General features: G+C 39.8%; 1 protein-coding gene across 1 annotated transcript in view; it reads right to left on the minus strand.

Moving 5' to 3' along the window:
* The window catches only part of SLC9A9 (solute carrier family 9, subfamily A (NHE9, cation proton antiporter 9), member 9), a 1074946-nt gene that overhangs the window by 408415 nt on the left and 647823 nt on the right, over positions 1–18708 (minus strand). The window contains exons 9-10 of the mRNA XM_006895119.1: positions 10454–10567; positions 8716–8827 (exon numbers count right to left, since the gene is read on the minus strand). Coding sequence (XP_006895181.1) covers positions 8716–8827; positions 10454–10567 — 226 coding nt within the window. The remainder of the gene's footprint in view (positions 1–8715; positions 8828–10453; positions 10568–18708) is intronic.

The following is an 18708-nucleotide window of genomic DNA, read 5'->3' on the forward strand; positions in this document are numbered from 1 at the left end:
TTATTCGATTTACTTTGTTAATCGCCATCTCTGGCTTGTTACATTATATTGACCTTTTGAATTCTTTATTTCCAGACTAATATATTTAAAACTTTGGGTACTGAGTAGTATAACAGCAGAATTCATGCTGAAAATCAAATGTGAGTTGGACTCTCTTTTGCTGTTGAGGTGGTGACCTCACCTGGTCCTTTATGTACACTGATAAGGTGGGGGATAGAGTGTGAAATTTGAATCTGGGAAAAAGGGGACACCGCCCACATACTTGATCAGCTATGAACTAGACTGGGGTCAGGTTTACACGAAGTATATGTTAGACATGCTGGGGTTGGCCTGGGCTAGCGAAGAGCACACTTTTTATTTCATTTTTGTTCTTATGACTTTGAGGGTAAATGTGATGCATTGCCATTCAGATGTGAAGATTCTAAACTCAACATCAAGGAGCCTGGGTTCAAGACTTAATTTGATTTCTAGTAAGTTTTGAGATTATAAGGTTTTCCACTTCTCTATGTCTCTCTTTGTTTTTATCTGCAGAAAAAGACCACTAATGACAATTCTATGTTCCCCTGGCTATAAATCTCAAAATAAAGCCTATAGAATAGGTTTGAAAAGTGTTAAGTGACCTCTAAGTTGTAGCATCTATGATTCTATGACATAATCATATAATGTCAAATAATTTTAAAGTCAAGGAAATAAATTTTGGCAGAAAGTCTAGTGTTCTCTCAGTAGATCAGAGAACATCATGAAAATGATCAACTTCTAATTAAATTGACATAAAATATAAAGAAGTAACCCAACATCTCTGTTGTTCAAGTCCATGTCAACATAGAAAGTATTCAAAACAAAAGATTTGATCTTTAAAAAGCATTTCACTTTGGTTTAACCCTGTAACCTTCAGTGGCAAAGAGCTGAACTGAGTAATTCAGTCAGTGTTTGACAGAAAACATGGAAGTGGAATAAACAACGGACATCATTTACTGAACATCGCAGTCATACCGATGCAAAGGTCCTGATATTTTAACATACTGAAATGACTTGCATTCCCATGAATAGATTTAATATTGTCAACCCCTTTAATGCCATGTTGTTGCTGTGTGCCACAGAGTCAGAAGCAAGAAGTTACACAGGAGTGGACTGCTCATCTTTCTCCCATGGAGCAGCTGATAGTGGATTCGAACTGTTCACCTTTGCATTAGTAGTACAATTCCTCACCACTAAGCCGCTTGAGAGTACTGATGAGCAATGACGTCAGGTTGGAGACTAAGGTGTGCTTGATCTGGGCTATAGTCTTCACAGTTACAGAGAGTTGGACAGTGAATAGGATTGATAAAGAATTGATGCCTTTGAGCTGTGGAGCTGGAGAAGAGTGTTGAATATGCCATCGACTGCTAGGAGAACAAACAGGTTTGTCCTGGAGAGGGTGAAGCCAGAACGCTCCTTGGAGTCAAGGATTCTGAAGCTTCGTTTGACATACTTTGGGCATGTTGCAAGGAGGACTGGTCCTTGGAGAGGGACATCATGTTTAGGAGAGTGGAGGAACGGCGCAGGAGAGGAAGACCCTCGATGAGATGGATCGATTCTGTGAGTGGAGTGGTGGGAATGAGTGTGTTTGAGATGGCGAGGTTGGCACAGGATAGAACGGCGTTTAGGGCTCTTGTACAGAGGGTCACTATGAGTCGTAAGCAACTCAATGGCGCATAACAACAACAACAAGAAGGCACTCGAGCCCCCTACATTTCCTAAATGGGGGCTGCTATCTTGCACACGCGGCCATCATGGATCGGCTACTGTACTTGCTTATGTTATTAGTACAGAAAATTGACTCTTGCTCCATTTGCGAAGATAAGCATGAACTGCTGCTCTATTTTCCCACTCGGCAGGGAGGAGAAGAACCCAGCCCTACTATTAATGGGATAGAGTAGTTTTATTCCTTTTAAAGGAGCTAGATGTTGTAGAACAGGCCTAAGTAATAAATATCTTAGGGTGGGTGGTCCCTATAGTCAGTGTTGCTGCTGCTCAAATATGCCAAAGAAGGTGGAGGAAGAAAAGACCAAGATGGATGTAAAAAGAGACTCTGAATGTTGCACTAGAGTGCCAAGAAGCCAGAGGACAGGGAAGAAATAAAAAAGTTAAGGAGCTGAACAGAAAATTTCAAAGGGCAGCTCAGGAAAACAAAGCAAATTATCATAATGAAATGTGCAAAGACTGGAGTTGGAAAATCAAAAAGGATGAACTTGCTTGGCATTTCTTAAGCTGAAGGAACTGAACAATAAATTGAAGCCTTACATTGCAATAGTTAAGGATGCTATGGACAGAATATTGAGAACCCCAGGAAGAATTAAAAGAAGATAGAAAGAGTACAGAGTCACTATACCAAAAATGAATTGGCTGATAGAGAAGAATTTCATGAAGCATCATATGATCAAGAGGTAATGGTAATGAAGGAAGAAGTTCCGTCTGCTCTGAAGGAACTGGCAAAAGAAAGCCCCAGGAATTCCAAGATGCACTACGAATTGACGTATTTCATCAAACAGATGCTCCTCTGGGTGCACTCACCAGGTTGTACCAAGGAATCTGCAGGACAATGACCTGCCCAACTGACTAGAAGAGATCCCTATTTATTTTCATTCCCCCCCAAAAGGTGATCTGACAGACTATGGAAATTATTGAACAATATCATTAATATCACCTGTAAGCAAGATTCTGTGGAAAATTATCCAAAACTGACTGCAACAGAATATCAGAACATCAATAGAGAACTGCCAGATGTGAAAGCTGGGTTTAGAAGAGGACATGGCACTAGGGACATTATTGCCAATGTCAGATCTTGGCTGAAAGCAGAGAGTACCAGGGAGCTATCTATCTGTAGTTCATTGACTATGCAAAGGCATTTGTGTGTATCACAACAAATTGTTGCTAACCGTTAGAAAATTGGTATCCCAAAACACTTAATCACACTCATGTGAAACCTATACTTGAACCAGGAAGCAGTCGTCAGAGCAGAGCAAGGGAACGCTGCATGGTTCAAATTCAGGAAAGGTGTATGCCAGGGGTGAATACTATCTCCATATTTTTTCAGTCTGTACACAGAACAGACCATTCAGGAGGCTGGGCTCTTTGGAAAGAATGTGGGTAGCATCAGGTTCGGAGGAAGACTCCTCCATAACATGTAGTATGCAGATGACACAACCCTTGCTTGCTAAAGGAGGACCTGAGGTGTTTGATGCAGAAGGTCAAGGTCTGCAGCCTTAAATAGAGATTGCAGTTCAAAATCAGGAGAAGAAAGATTCTCAGCACTGGGCTGATAGACAGAATAGATGGAGAAGAGCTTGAGATTACTAACAACTTTAGTTGCTTGATGCCATGATCAACACTCTTGGTACCAGCAATCAGAAAATTAAAAAAAAAATAATAATTGCACTGAGAAAATCTGCCATCAGTGATCTCTCCAGAGTACTGAAGAACAATGATGTAAGACTAGAAACTATGGCGCATCTGACATAGGCCATGGTTCTTCACAATTACTTGCTATGCATCAGAGAGCTAGACAATGACTAAGGATAACAGAAGAAGGATCGATGCTTTTGAGTTGTGGTGCCAGAGAAGAGTATTGAACATACCATGAACAAACAGGTCTGTCTTGGAGAGGGTGAAACTGAGTTGCTCCGTGGAGGAAAGGATATTGATGCTCCGTGCCACATACTTTGGGCATTTGCTAGGAGGAGCCAGTCCTTGGAAAAGAAGATCATGCATGGAAGGGGGGAAGTGAGGAAGACCCTGGCTGAGATGGATTGATACGGTAACTGGGGCAATGGGGATAGATAGGTTGGTGTGTCAGAGTCAATGAAGTTGGTTCAAGAGAGGGCAGAGATCAGAAGCTATTGTCCGTGGGACTACTGTGAGTTGCAAGTGACTAGATGGTGCATAACTACAAACAACAGTGTGAAAGCAGTCATCAGTAATTCACACGCAGACAGGTACCACTGTGGTTCACATTCATTTATGAAAACGGGCCCCGTTCATATTTGTCTTGATTTCTTGATGCTCTATTTAGAATGCCATAAAGCCATCATCAAGTTCTGGACCTCTCACATCCTTTGGCTGAAATTCTCCTTATTGTTGGTATCTTTGCTCTTTAATGTATCTCTAATCTTACGACTAAGCAAATCCTCATACAAATGCCCTGCTGTTGAGACCATTCTGACTTACAGCAAACCTCCAGCGGGTTTCTGAGGCTGTAAGTCTCAATGAGAAAAGACCGTTCTTTTTTCTCCTGTGGAGCCTTGATAGATTTGAACCCTGAGTATGACAGAATTCTAATTAGCAGCAAAGCACACACTAGGCTCTGATACCAGGGCCCCTAAACAGAATGTCTCAAAATCTGGATGAAGCATCAGGTCAGGAGATAAGTTAGGTAGCAACTTAATATTACCATGACTATTTAGGAGTCCTTCTCAAAATACACTTTGTTGAGTAAAGTGTTATTTAAAACATGGTTTTTAAAATAAGCCAGTGTTTTCCAGAGCCAAGCTGCTCGAGTTTTGTTGGGAAAGAAGAAATTCTTTCCAATTCCTGGAAACACTTTGCAAAAACGCCACACAGTGATGGCTTCGTATTTATGAGTGATTGTTTTCTTTTTACCTTCTTGCAATGAAGTGAACTTAAGTTCACTGCTCTACTGAGTTGAAGCTCACCTCTCTCACAGTCCAACATCTTTTTCTTATATGTGTTCGAAGATATACTTTCTTTTAAATTTTTTTTATTTTAATGAAAGTTTACAGAGACTTTGGCTTTCCATTTGTTCTTTGTTGCACACTTTCCTCCCTGTCCAACCCTCCCTCCTCCCCATTTTACTTTTCTCTTTGAAAAGTAAAAAAAACAAAAAAGCAAAAAAAAAAACCCAACAAAAAACCCACACACAAAAAAACCAAAACAACAAACAAAAACAAAAACTTTCATTGTTATACAATCCCCCCCTCACAAGTCCACTCCACTATGCAACGTTCATTCTAGACTCTTGTCAGGACAATAATACCTAATCATATATTCTTCCGAAACAGTTCTTTCCTTCATCTGTTTCAATGAAGTAAACATTATTTATCCCCTCTTAGTTTCCCTCCAATGCCGAAATCAGACCTTTTTAAAACAATGGCTTTATGCAGTATTTGTCCTTTTGAGACTGAGATATTTCACTTAGCATAATGTCCTCCAGGGTCATCCATTTTGTATAATATTTCATTAGTTCCATATTTTTCTATGCTGCATAATATTTCATTGTGTGAATACGCCAAAGCTTCTCTAGCCATTCATTTGTTGATGGGCACTTTGGTTTTTTTCCATCTCTTTGCTATTGTGAACAAAGCCACAATAAACATGAGTGTGACTATATCTGCTTAGGTGGCAGTTATGGTTTCTTTAGGGTATATTCCCAGGAGTGGAATTGCTAGGTCAAATAGTATTTCTATTTGCAACTCTTTGAGAAAGTGCCATACAGCCTTCCATAATGGTTGCACCATTTTACACTCCCACCAACAGGGCATAAGGGTTCCAGTTTCTCCACAACCTCGCCAGCATTTGATATTTGCTGTTCTGTTAAATTTTGTTATTCCCACGGGTGTGAGATGATATCTCATAGTTGTTTTGATTTTCATCTCTCTTAGAGCTATGGATTTTGAAATTTCTTCATGTGTCTGTTTGCCATCTGAATGTCTCCTTTGGTGAAGTGTCTGTTCATATCCTGTGCCCATTTTTCAGTTGGGTTGTTTACCTTCATCTTCTTGTGGTGCTTGATATTTTATAAATTCTAGATGTAAGTCCCTTATCTGACATGTCATTACCAAATATGTTTTCCCAGTCTGTGTCTTCCCTTTTAATCCTGTTGGAGAAGGTTTTGGAAGTACGTAGGGATTTTATTCTAGAAGGTCCCATTCATCTATTTTATCCTCTCCTGGTCGTAGGTTTTCCAGGATGCTTAGAAGACTGTTTATGTTGTGGATTAGGGCTTCTAGAGTTTTTCTGAGCTTTGCTCTAATGAAGTTTATAGTCCTTGGTTTTAGTCCTAGGTCCTTGATCCACTTTGAGTTGGTTTTTGTGTATGGAGTGAGGTGTGGCTCTTGCTTGAATTTTCTACAGATAGTTTTCCAATTTTGCCAGCACCATTTGTTTAAAAAAGGCTGTCATTTCCCCACTTAACTGATTTCATCCCTTTGTCAAAAATAAGTTGGCCGCAGGTATATAGGCTGATTTTTGGTTTCTCAATTCTATTCCATTGATCTATGTGTCTGTCATTGAACCAGTTCCACACTGTCTTGACCACCATGGCAGTGTAGTAGAATTTGAAATCAGGGAGTGAGATGCCTCCTACTTTGTTTCCCTTTTTAAGGAGTGCTTTGCTTATTGGGGGCCTTTTTCCATTTCAAACGAAACTGCAGATTGCCTTTTCCATTTCATTGAAGAATGGAATTGGTATTTGTGCTGGGATTGCATTGAATATGTATAAATTGCCTTTGGTAGTATTGCCATTTTCACAATATTGAGCCTTCTTATCCATGAGCACGGGATATCCTTCCTCTTCTCCAGCTCACTTTTTGTCTCTTGTTATAGTGTTTTGCATTTTCTTTTTAATTCCAATTCCTACTGTCCTCATTGTGCGGTGCTGGTCGGTCTCTGTGCAGCGTGAAAGTCTCTTTGGTGGCCCATCTGTGCACAGATGCACATAGGGTAAGCACATGAGGAAACACACATGGGCCTGGAGGAGGGACACACAAGTAGACATGTGGGGGAGGGGTATGGGGACCTGAATGGAAAACCAGGAAGCCTTCATTTTCCCCTCCAGAACTGTGTCTGCCACCCCAGTCAAACTCCAGCTGTCTCACTCCCTCTTGCTTAAGGTGAAGGAGTCTCACAATTGGTCCAGCAACCATCAGTGATCTCTCCTTAAGTACCTAACTCAAATTCTTGCTGTCCTACTTGCTCTTGGAGGGTGGGTCCAGTCGGGACTCACTGCTCCTGACTGAGGCTCACAGCTTCCCCCCGAGGCACAATGCTCCCTACGGAGTCATGCTGCCCAAACTGATTATTTTAATAATAGTTCTTGCTTGAACTATTGTCCAGAGCGTTCACTCTGGCTCCGCTCGCTCTGCCTCACAGTCCAAAGTCTAATCCTCCTCTTTACTCTCTCTCTGTCTCCTTCTTCCCCTACACACCCCCAGGATGCCTAGAAATGTGGGGAAATACTGTTCAAAACGGAAAAGTGATTTTCAACTTTGTATCTACATTTTCCTGGACTTGATTAAGGAACTGATTTTCAGTGTGGGAACTACCATGCTTGACTGTGTGGATCAGGTTGAAATGAACGGAACTGCAGGTGCATTTAACCCTTCATTTTTTACGTCGCTTCTGCGATACAATCCAGTAAGCTGCCATCGATTCAGAACTGACTCATAACTGACCGTCAAGCAATTTTCAGAAGCTGTAAATTACATAAGAGGAGACTGTCCATCTTTATTTTACAGAGCAGCTGGTGGATTCAAGCTGCCTGACTTTGGGTTGGCAGTGCAACTCCTTACCTACTAGGCCACCAGAGATCTCTGTCACATCTAGGGATGTGAATTGTAGGACATTTGATTGGGTTTGACATAGAATCTTACCCACCTAGGTGCTCTCCTGCTGTTATTGAAACCTGTTTTGCCAGGTTAATTACAAAGTGGGTTCATGTCTGCGTCACAGGATTTATATATGTTATTGATGCTAGTTGTCATGGGATGACGCTGACTCACAGTGACCTTATGTGGACCAGAACAAAACTGCCTGTTTCCTCTTTATGATTAATGGTTTCTTTGAGCCCACTGCTATATTAACTCCTGCCACCTTTTCCCACATTCCTCTTTACATTCTCAATTATATTTGTTTACTCTATACTTCTAATGGTATTTTTGCACTGTATCTTTCAATGAGCTGCCTCTGAGTATTCCAAGTGAATACAAACACGAAAGTCATGTAAGTAGTAGGTCTCTTAGCAAGGAAAGACTGATGGTTGGATAATTGATCAGACACAGAGGAAATGCTGTCCTCAGAGTAATCAGGGGTGAGTGAGTTCATCTGCCTTTTATTTTTTCCCTTCTGGAAAGGAGCTTTCAGGCACAGTTTAAGGGATTACAACACAGGTTTCACGATGGCAGAGGTCTTGCCCATCAGGGCATGGAATCAGTCTTGCCACTTTGTGTGTGTTCAACTGATGTTTATTTTTTAATACCTGGGTATGCTTAGCTGTTATTTGCTTTTGTGTTCATCATGACAAGGTCTGCATGAGGAACTTTGCATGGGGAAGAAGCAGATTTCCTAAGGAGAAAGCACTTTAACATTAGGTATGAGTGACACCATTTACCCACCTTGACGCATGCAATTGGAGAACTTATAATTCAAATTCCTTCATAGGAATATCGATTGAAATTAGGTCAGTGGGAGGCCTACTACCTACTTACAGGCCAGATAGTAAACTTCAAAGTTATTCCCAACAAGGTCCCTATTAATTTTCACTTTGGTTCTAAACAGAGAAAACTCGCTTTTGTCCACATCTCAAGGAATAGCTGCCTGCTGCTGGGTAAAATGCAAAAGATAAGTTATGTTTGCCTTCGATCTTCGTATCTCCGAGTGGGTTTCTAAGTTCTGCAAAAGAGTGCAAAAACGTCACTGCTAACATTTAATTTAGTCACATACCTGAGAACATCATCATGTGCTGGAAATTCCAAGGGATCTTTTGCTTTCGGCCCAGATTCAGGAGGAAGGAGAGAGGATATATATTGAGGGCTCTGGCCACAAAAATTGCTAGCTGTACACAAGCACAGGGAAATGTTAAGGAAACTGTAGCTGAAATAAAATAAAAGCCGTTAAGCTTAAAATCCATCTATATATTATGACCCAGCAAGGAAGAATAAACATGTCAATCCATAGATGCCCAATATACTTCCACAATTCACACTATGATATCACTTCTTTTCCAGACATAATAGAGAACTCGGTTTTTCATTGAATATCTATTTGGTTTAAAATTGTTAACTCAACACCATTTCAATCACTGTACATTTTCTCATCGCATTTATATTGCTGGTAACTGACTCAATCCACAATCGCGCTGTAAAATGTGAGGCAGAAACCATTCAGATGATGTGGCATTATCGTCTCAAGCAGCACTTCAGGAAGGATAAATGTACTTCTGCCTCTTGATTGTCATCTTATTTTCCATCCGTTTATGCTCTCTGTACCTCGCCCGTTTTACCTTTTCCTTTCAGTGGATTTAATTTTGAGGGGAATTGCCTGTCTAAATGTATAATACAGCCACTCCTTTAAGAAGCATTTTACTAAATTCTAAATTTTACCAGTAAAGATCGGTAAAAGTATTGTCAGTATTCATCTCTCCCTTTTTGTCATCTTTGATCTCTTTTTTGTTAGTCTATTAGCTTAGACTGTCTAGTTTGTCCACAAAATGGGATGGAGGTTTTTAAATTTTTTTTGTTTTGGGGGAGGAAGTAAAGGGAAAGAGGGCTTCCTTTTGAGAGCCAGACTTTGGCTAACACTTGAGAGTTTAGCTGAGTGTTCATTGGATAGAGAGGGAGAGGCAAATGCAGGTATTTAGTTGGAAAAGGACTTTCAGAAATAATCAAGTTCTCTAGATTGTTCTGACCATCTGCCCACCATCTGAGGAACTGTCTGCCCATTTTTCAAGTGAGAAGAAAGGCAACAGTTCCTGTGGATCTATTGACGCCTCCCTAGTGGTTCAATATTCCTTCAGGACGACATCTATATTCCCATGAGGAATGATTTCTTCCCAGACTGGAGCTAGAAGAATCTTCTGAATTATAAGCATGGTCTAGGATTTTATCCGGCTGCTCCTTACAGAAAAGGTGCTACCTTATTAAAATGACTTTCTATGGCTTAGTGCTTATAATATTAAAAACATATCACCATGCTAATTTTAATTAATCTTTATTCTGTCTACCCTCTTTTCAAAGAATTCCTTAGAGAGGAAAACAAAGGTTTTACCATCTCCAATGAAAACATGGCCAAAGTTCAAGAATCCTGGTTTTCAGGAGCATTTTATGCCATTCTGTAATGTATACTAAATTCATTTCTCTATGCTGAATGAATTGACATCATTTTGTCATGAGAATGGTTCATAATTTTATTTCAACCTCTCTTGAATTCTTGAAAGATGTTGCTACATTTTAGTTTATTCTTTTTTATTTCGCCAAATGCTTTCTCAAGGTCTTCTCTTAAGCCATAAGCGTGTTTCAAAGGCTCCAGTTTCTTTTTGGGGTTTAGCGAGAAATTACCCAGCCACTTTGATGTTAAGCCTTATAGTAAAGCTGAGGAAATGACTTGCACAACTGAATGGGAAAGAGTAAGCTGCGTATCCCCTCCCCACTAAGCACCCCACACGCTTTATTCCAAAGGATACAAAGGCTCCAAGTATAAAAAGAGCATTGAAGTTGTGATTCTGGAAGGTGAACAGTGCCAGGCCCATGTAACAGAAGATGACATTCTCAGCCAAAAAGTTCATAAACTCAAACAACTGAAAACAAAACGGGAGTAAAATCTGTTAATTAGGATTCAGATTACAGTCCCCTTGATTTCTTTCCACTCTCTTCCTGATTGGTTCCCCATTCTCTAAGGAGACCCCCCCCCCTTGCAGCCTAGGACTCAGCCTCTGGAGGGCGCAGGGGCCTTGCCTCTTCAGCAGGTCACCTGGCCGCTATGGTTCTTCACCTGTGACAGATGCTACAGTCATGTCAACACCCCATTCTTCCCAACTGCAAGGCTGTCAAAGATACCCCTGCATAGTATGAATCCACACAATCCCTCTTGGAACAATATCTACTAAGATGACAAAATATCCCTGTTAAAGAAATTGAAGCAAAGTAATTTACTTAAGGTGTACTGTCATAAAAAAAAAAAAAAATACAAAACTAGTGTAACTCTTTTGCATCGCACTTACCAGATGTAATTAAGTCTCCAGACAATGAAGAAATGAATCAATTAATTAAAAAGCTTTGACTGAATTATTTTAGGTAGACAGGAAGGAAAAACTTGGAATGAGGATGAATTTGGATTATGTTTTAACATTAGAAAAATCCCTATAATTCAAAGCTCATGCACCGAAACTCATTACATTGACTGATGTAGGTAGATTCATTTAATGTCTACAATTTCTAGCTGGCAAAAAGAAAATGATTAACCCCAGGAATAAGCTTATGGAGCACAATAGATACAGTCACATATAGTCAGACGAATGGAATAATAATAGGCTACGCTGAGGGAGGCTCCCAAAAGTTATTCTTGGGCCATTAACCAAACAATGTAAGTTGAACATGAAAAACATCCTCTGTCTTTCAGGTTAAATGTACAAAAATAAAATCATCCAGAGACTACAATGAAAGCAGATGTGGAAGAGATTTGGTTTTATTATCCAACTTTTTCATCGAAGTCCATGAAACGTCATTCCTGGACTTATATAAGTCTCCAAGTTGGGTAAATGTCTCTGGAGGCATTTTGCTTGACTTTTCAGGCACTCAGTTTTTTCAAGTAATGTATTTACAATCTTACAAATAATGTCCAATGTCAGTTCACTAACAGTTGATAGAAAGAAAAGCAGAACTTTGTCAGAAACATTATTTAAAACCAGTACCAGAAGGAAAGGATTTTTAAAAAAACTAGAGCTCTTCAGGTATAAAACAGTCTTTCTGCTGTGACAGTGACCATTAATTATCCTGAGCATTTGTCTCATCTTTTTTTCAGGCCAGATAATAAAATCAAATATTGTCCCTTATGTCAGCAAACAGAATGTGAGAATAAGGGGGAGATTTGGGGATTGGGAACATTTTCCTGCATCCTTCTATCTTCCTGGCTATCCAGTCGTTAGTATCATTATATCAGACTTGACTTCCTAGTCTTTAGCATTAAATGAACAAATATCAAGATTAAATCCATTTCTCCCATCCTCATCCTAACTATATTTTACCCTAGAGTGACCAGGTGTGCCAAAGAGGATCTCTTTACTCAGTCTTTTCTTGGGAAGCTCTGGTGGCTTAGTGGTAAAGACTCATACTGACAGCACAAAGGTACAAGGTTCGAATCCACTGGCTGCTCCACTGGAAAAAGATGGGCAGTCTCCTCCCATGTGATGTATTGCCTCCGAAAACCCACTGGAGGGTCAGCAATGGGTCAGTTCCAACTGAATGGAACATAATAACAAGAGTCCCTTCTTAGTGGTCACACTCCACTTTCCCTTTGGTGTTTAATCTTCTCTTCATTCTTAGCTCATAAGTTAAATCTTATATAGATCTTATGTACAACAGAGTAAATATTGTCTGATCCTATACCATCCTCACAATTACTGCTTTTCTTGAGCCCATTGTTGAAGTGTCAACCTTCCTCATTGCCTTTCTCTTTTTCTTTGACCCTCCACTAAACATGATTACCTCCTCCAGAGACCGACCCTTCCTGACATTATAGTCATAGTATAAGCCATGAAATACGTGTCTAAGGAGCCTTCGAGTTGTACCTCTTCCAAGACAGTTTTGTTCTTTCTTCTAAGAGTCCATTATATAGTCACTACTCTTTGCCAATACAGTTCATTCAAAGGCATTAGTAATTCTTTGGTTTCCCTTACTTATCCAGCTTTTGTGCACATATGAGGCAACTGCAAATACCTCAAACAAGCAAAATTATATCTTTACCTGTTTAACTCTTTAAAGATTATTTTCATATAGATGTTATACTTTCATTTTTATTTCTTTTTTGTTTGCACAAAAGTTTACAGATTATAGTGGTTTTCTTTTTTTCCCATTCAATCTCATATACATTTTCTTTCCTAGTGCTACCCCATTGGTGGCTAGTGGGTAAGGAATTGCACCGCTAATCCATCAACTGCTCAGCAGGAGAAAGATGAGCAATCTGCTTACGTGCGATTTATAGCCTCTGAAAATCCACGGCAGGGTCAGTTGTGAGGTAGTTGTGACTCAACAGCATGTAGTAACAACCTACAGCATAAATAAACTACCAAACAGAATGAGCAGAAAAGACACCAACAGTCGAGGATAAACTCAACAACTGAAAAATTAAAAACTTCTAAAACAAAAAAAAAAAATCTTAATATCCATATGAAGACCACTCCACACAAACAAAACGGCCTATAGACTGGGGGGAAAACAAACAAACAAACAAACAAACAAAACCAAAACCATTTGTCAATGGTACATTTGACAAAAGCTTAATCTCTAAAATTTATGGAACACCACAACACTTCAGCAAGGAAAAGATGAACAATTCAATCACAAAATCGGAAGAGAACATAAAATTATATTTCCTCAAAGAATACATTCAGATGGCCAACCAACACGTGAAGAAAGCCTCAAGATAATTTTGTGAGATGGAGTTTCATCATCTTTGCCTCTAAGGTTTTACTCACTGGTTTTACTTTCTTTGGGGCAGACCTATTCGTCTGTTGACAGTTCATGGGTGTTTAATACTCTTCTCCAGCACCAGCTCAAGTGCATTTATTTTTCTGTCATTCTTAATCATCGTCCAGCTTTCAGATGTATAGCAAGTACTTGAGAAGACCGTGGCTTATACCAACATGTCTTCCTTTCTTTTAAACACTCCTTTGCCTTCTTCATGTATGAAGCCATCTCACAATTCATCTGGTCCTTGATCATTAGTGTTCAGTGCATCAAGTTTATTCTAAAGATAGCCTCTAAATGCAAGTGAGAGATACTTGATTCTATAACATGATCCTTGTCATTTGTTTGATTTTCTTAGTTTCAAATTGAACTTGCATAAGAGGAATTGATGATTTATTCCACAGTTGGTACCTGGCCTTGTTCTGACTGATGATATTGAGTTTTTAAATCATCTCTTTTCACAAATATAGTCTATGTGATTTCTGTCTATTCCATCTGATGTAATCTATATGTGTAGTTTGGTGGAGCTCCCAGGTTAAGACAGGATTGGAAGCAGGAGTGGCATCCACTTCCTAAACAAAGTGCCTCTGGAAATTCTATGGACTTTGATAAATGATGATAGTTATAGAAAGCCTTCAGTCTTTTGTTCATAGGATCACTATGAGTCATCCTTGACTCAATGGCAATCAACAATGACAATTACTATTTATGTTTTTTAAAACGGTGTTTCCTATGAGCAAACCTTCCAAACTTCTGTCATGAAAGCTCTGGCATCGTCTCCATCACCAAGCTCACATTTCCCACATATTTATCCTTCTTTGTTTCCAACCTTCACACTCCCAAACACCAAGAATTCTCAGTGCATCTTTGGTTGTGTAATTGATCAATCGCAGACTGCAGAAGTTGATAAACATTAACAATTTCTTCATCTTTGGCATTAGAAATTTTTGTGTAAATTTGAGTAATTTTAGTATTGACTAGTCTTACTGGTTGGTGTATGGATATCATCTTATCACTGACAGTTTATACTTAAGGATAGATCTTGAAGTGCTCTTTTGGTTGATGATTTTGACACTATTATTCTTTAATTTGTCATTTTAAGAACAGAATAACATATAATTCTTTGATTCAAAATGGCCAATCTCAATCCATGTTAGCTTAATAGCACCTATTGTTAGGTATTGTCAAGTTGATTGTGACTCACAGCTGCCCAATATGGGACAGACTGAAATGTGGCCTGATCATGTATTAGCCTCAACATGTTTGTGTTCCTCAAGTCTATTGTTGCAATTGCTCATTGAAGGTCTTGCTCTCACAGGCTATTTACTTTTCCAGTAATTATGACGTTCTTCAGGAACTAGCCCCTCCTGAGAACTTGCCCAAAACATGTGAGATAATGTCTAACCATCCTTGACTCTAGGAAACATCCTGGCTCCACTTTTTGCAACACAAATTTGTCTGTTCTTTTGAAACTGCATGGTTTATTCAATGCTATTTACCACCTCCACAATTGAAAGACATTGAAAGCCAATTCTTCATTCTTCTTTATTCATTTTCCAGCTTCCATATGCATGTTGTTGTTGTTAAGTGCTGTCGCATCATAGGTGACTCATAGCGACCCTCTGAACGAAAGACCTGAACACTTGTAGAACTTTCATCGTTTCTCCAAGATGATAGGGGTTTCGGAGGGAAGCTGTTTCAGAAGTGGATGCCTGCTTCCAAGCTTGTTACAATTGGAGAGCTCCACCAAACACTGTCCACCATTATCACATTTGACACATCAGTGTCACAGTGTTCAGCTTCACAGCAATCACAAGTTACCTCTGTACAGCAAGTACACAAGCATAGGAAGCAATAAGAAAATACCATGATTTGGGTCAGGTACACTTTAATCTTTTTTTTTTTTTTAATTTAGTATTTTTTTTTTTTAGACTTTGGTCTTTAAAGTGATATTCTTACTCCTTATTTAAAGAAGTCCTTGAGAAGAGAGTTGGAGTATGCAGTCATTTTTTCCCTCCAATCATCTTATTAACTGCTGCTACCATCAGTGTTATATGTGAATCAAAGTAAATAGAAACCATTGACAACTATTGTTGTTTCTGTTATGTACCATTGAGTCAGAATCAACTCAGAGCTGACCATCTAGCGGGTTTTTTAGAGACTGAAAATTGCACGAGAGGAGACTGTTCATCTTTCTCCCTCAGGGCGTATTGATATTTAAGCCTTCTATTTAATCTTTGGTATTTCTGATTTTCCTAGATTTGTACTTTGTACATTCCACGCTCTGATTATTAATGTATGCTTGCAATATTTTCTTCTTCTTTTGAGTGTTGTCACATCAGCCAATTAGGGTCACAAACACTTTTTTCTATCCATGTCATTAAGGTTGATGCTGTTTGAGAAGGCAGCTCTTTCTTCTCCAGTGATATCTCTGGGAGGTTCACATATAATGGACGATGATCTACTGATATTCATAAGATTCTTGTTGACATATTTTTCCAGAAGTAGTTGATCAGGTCGTCCTTTCCTGTCTTAGTTTGCAAGCTCCACACCCATCTGTCTGTGTGTCATACTTTGGTGGCTTGAATGTGCCCATAATGCTGAAAGCTATATTACAGATGATTCAAAAAGCAGTTAAATCTTCCAAGGTGAATATGTTTCAATGGACCTTCTGACCGACAAGATCAGAGATAGAATATGTGATCTGGGATGAAACTATTCAAACTCGTATAATCTCTGACTAGAGCTTTTGGTTCAGAAATGAGTCACAGCCATTAAGTGAGGCCTTGGCAGACAATAAACATGTGCCAAGGACCTGGCCTTTCTTACTAGATGAGAAATCAAGAGGATGTAGGTCAAAGAGCCAGCAGCTGTTATCTGTGTTCACAGGTAACATTGGGAGAGACAATTGTTTGATGATGTTATTTAATCTTTCTTATTCATCCCATCTCCAAGCAAAGCCTATTCTTGGACTTTCTAGTTAGAGAGACCAAGAAATCACTTTCTGATTTGAGGTGTAGTTTTTGTGACTTAAAAGAATATATACCTCTTTGTTATTGTTGTTGCTATGTGGCATAGAGTCAAGTGCGACTCATAGTAACCCTATGAAAAACCAATCTGATCCCTATCTTGTCCTGTGCCGTCCTCATCATTTCTGACATACTTGACTCCCTTGCTGCTTTCATTGAGTCAATTCATCTCATTGGGGGCCTTCCTCTTTTTCACTGTTCTACCACCTTTCCTCGAGAGACCTCTGTGGACCTAGTGGATAGAAAGTGATTTTACCAAGCCAAATGTCGGTGGTTTTAATCTGTGACCCTCAGGCCTGGTTTTAAATGGTTTTGGTCAAACATTCTTCTAAGTGTAATAACACTGGTCTGTCCATTTGCTGTACAGAGGTAACTCGTGGTTGCTGTGACGCTAAATATTGTGACATTGATGTGTCAAATGCATTAATGGTTACCCGTGGTGGACAGTGTTTAGTGGAGCTCTCCGATTAAAGCAAGCTTGGAAGCAGGAGTGGCATCCACTTCCGAAATAGCTTGCCTCCAGAAAAATCTATAAACTTGGAGAAACGATGAAAGTTATATAAGTGTCCACGTCTTTTGTTCATAGGGTCGCTATGAGTCACCTCCAACTCAACAGCACTTAACAACAACCACCTTCCATAGCATGATGTTCCTTTCCAAGGACATGCCCCTTTCCTTCATCTAGCATCATGCTCAAAGGATATCAGACAAAGCTTCACCACCTTTGCCTCTAAGATATACCTGCTTATTCTTTGGTGGTCTATGGAATATTCAGTCATCTCTCCAAACACCACAGTTTAAAAGTGTCATTTTTCTTCTGTCATCCATATTGATTGTCTAGCTCTCAGAAGCAAAGTAAGTGATTGAAAAGATCATAATAATCTGAATCCAGCACACTTTGGTCCTCAAACGAACATCATTACTCCTCAGTAATTTGGAGGGGTCCCTGGATGCAGAAGATCCCAGTGCAATACTTTTCCTGACCTTCTGACTGCTGGCACGAGCAGCATTGATTGTAGATCCAAGCAAGTTGCTGACAGTTTCATTTTTCCCCCCTCCATCTATTATGATGTTGTCTTTTGGTCCAGTGGTGAGAATTTTTGTTTTCTTGATGTTGAGATGAAATCCATATCAAAGGCTGTTTGATTTTCTGCTGCAAGTGTTTCAAGTCCTCTCTTCATTTTTAGCAAGCAAGGTTGTGTGATGTGCATAGCGAAGGTTATTGATGAGCCATCCTCCAAACGTGATACTGCAGAAGTGGAGTTGCTGTGGTTTACCATGGAGTCAGAACCGACCCATAGCTGACACTCCAAGAGGTTTTCAGAAGCAGTTAGTAGCAAGGTAGGAGATTTGCCCTCAAACTTTGAGATTGCAGCACAGTTTATTACCACTAGGTCACCACAGCAGTGGAGGTAGAGGCCTCAAATTGGATGACATCCAAAATAAGGAAGAACAGATGCAAACATCCACTAATAACTTGTTGTTGTTGTTGTTATGTGCCGTCGAGTTACCTGTGACTCATAGTGACCTTATGTACAACAGCCCTAAACCCTGCTCTATCCCATGCCAATTGCACTGCCTCTGACACACCTACCCTGACTACCCCAGTCACTGAATCAATCCACCTCATAGAGGGTCTTCATCTCCTGTGCTCTCCCTCCATCCTCCTAAGCATGACATCCCTCTCCAAGAACTGGTCCCTCCTTGCAACATGTCCAAAGTATGTCAGATGAAGCTTCAGAATCTTTTTCTTCAAGGAGCAGCCTGGTTTAACCTTCTCTAGGATGAACCTGTTCATTCTCTTACTTGTCCATGGTGTATCCAATACACTTCTCCAACACCAAAGCTCAAAAGCATCAACTCTCATTCTGTGCTCCCTAGTCATTGTCCAGATCTCTGACACATTGCAAGTGATTGCAAAGACCATGGCCTGCATCAGGCACACCTTCGTCCCCAGAATGACACCATTGCTCTTCAGCACTTTGAAGAGGTCCTTAGGGACCATCTCAATACGTCTTTTAATTTCCTGGCTGCTGGAGCCAAGGGTGTTGACTGTGGAGCCAATCAAACTAAAACTTTGAACAATCTCAATCTCTTCACCATCCATCCTGATGCTGCCAATTGGCCCAGTGGTGAGAATTTTTGTCTTCTTGATATTGAGCCTCAATCCATATTGAAGGCTGCAGTCCTTGACCTTCGGTAGCAAGCACTTCGGGTCCTCTTCA

The sequence above is a fragment of the Elephantulus edwardii genome, unplaced genomic scaffold, assembly GCF_000299155.1.
Source record: "Elephantulus edwardii isolate Elephantulus edwardi_28Jun2011 unplaced genomic scaffold, EleEdw1.0 scaffold00158, whole genome shotgun sequence".
In the NCBI taxonomy this organism is placed as follows: Eukaryota; Metazoa; Chordata; class Mammalia; order Macroscelidea; family Macroscelididae; genus Elephantulus; species Elephantulus edwardii.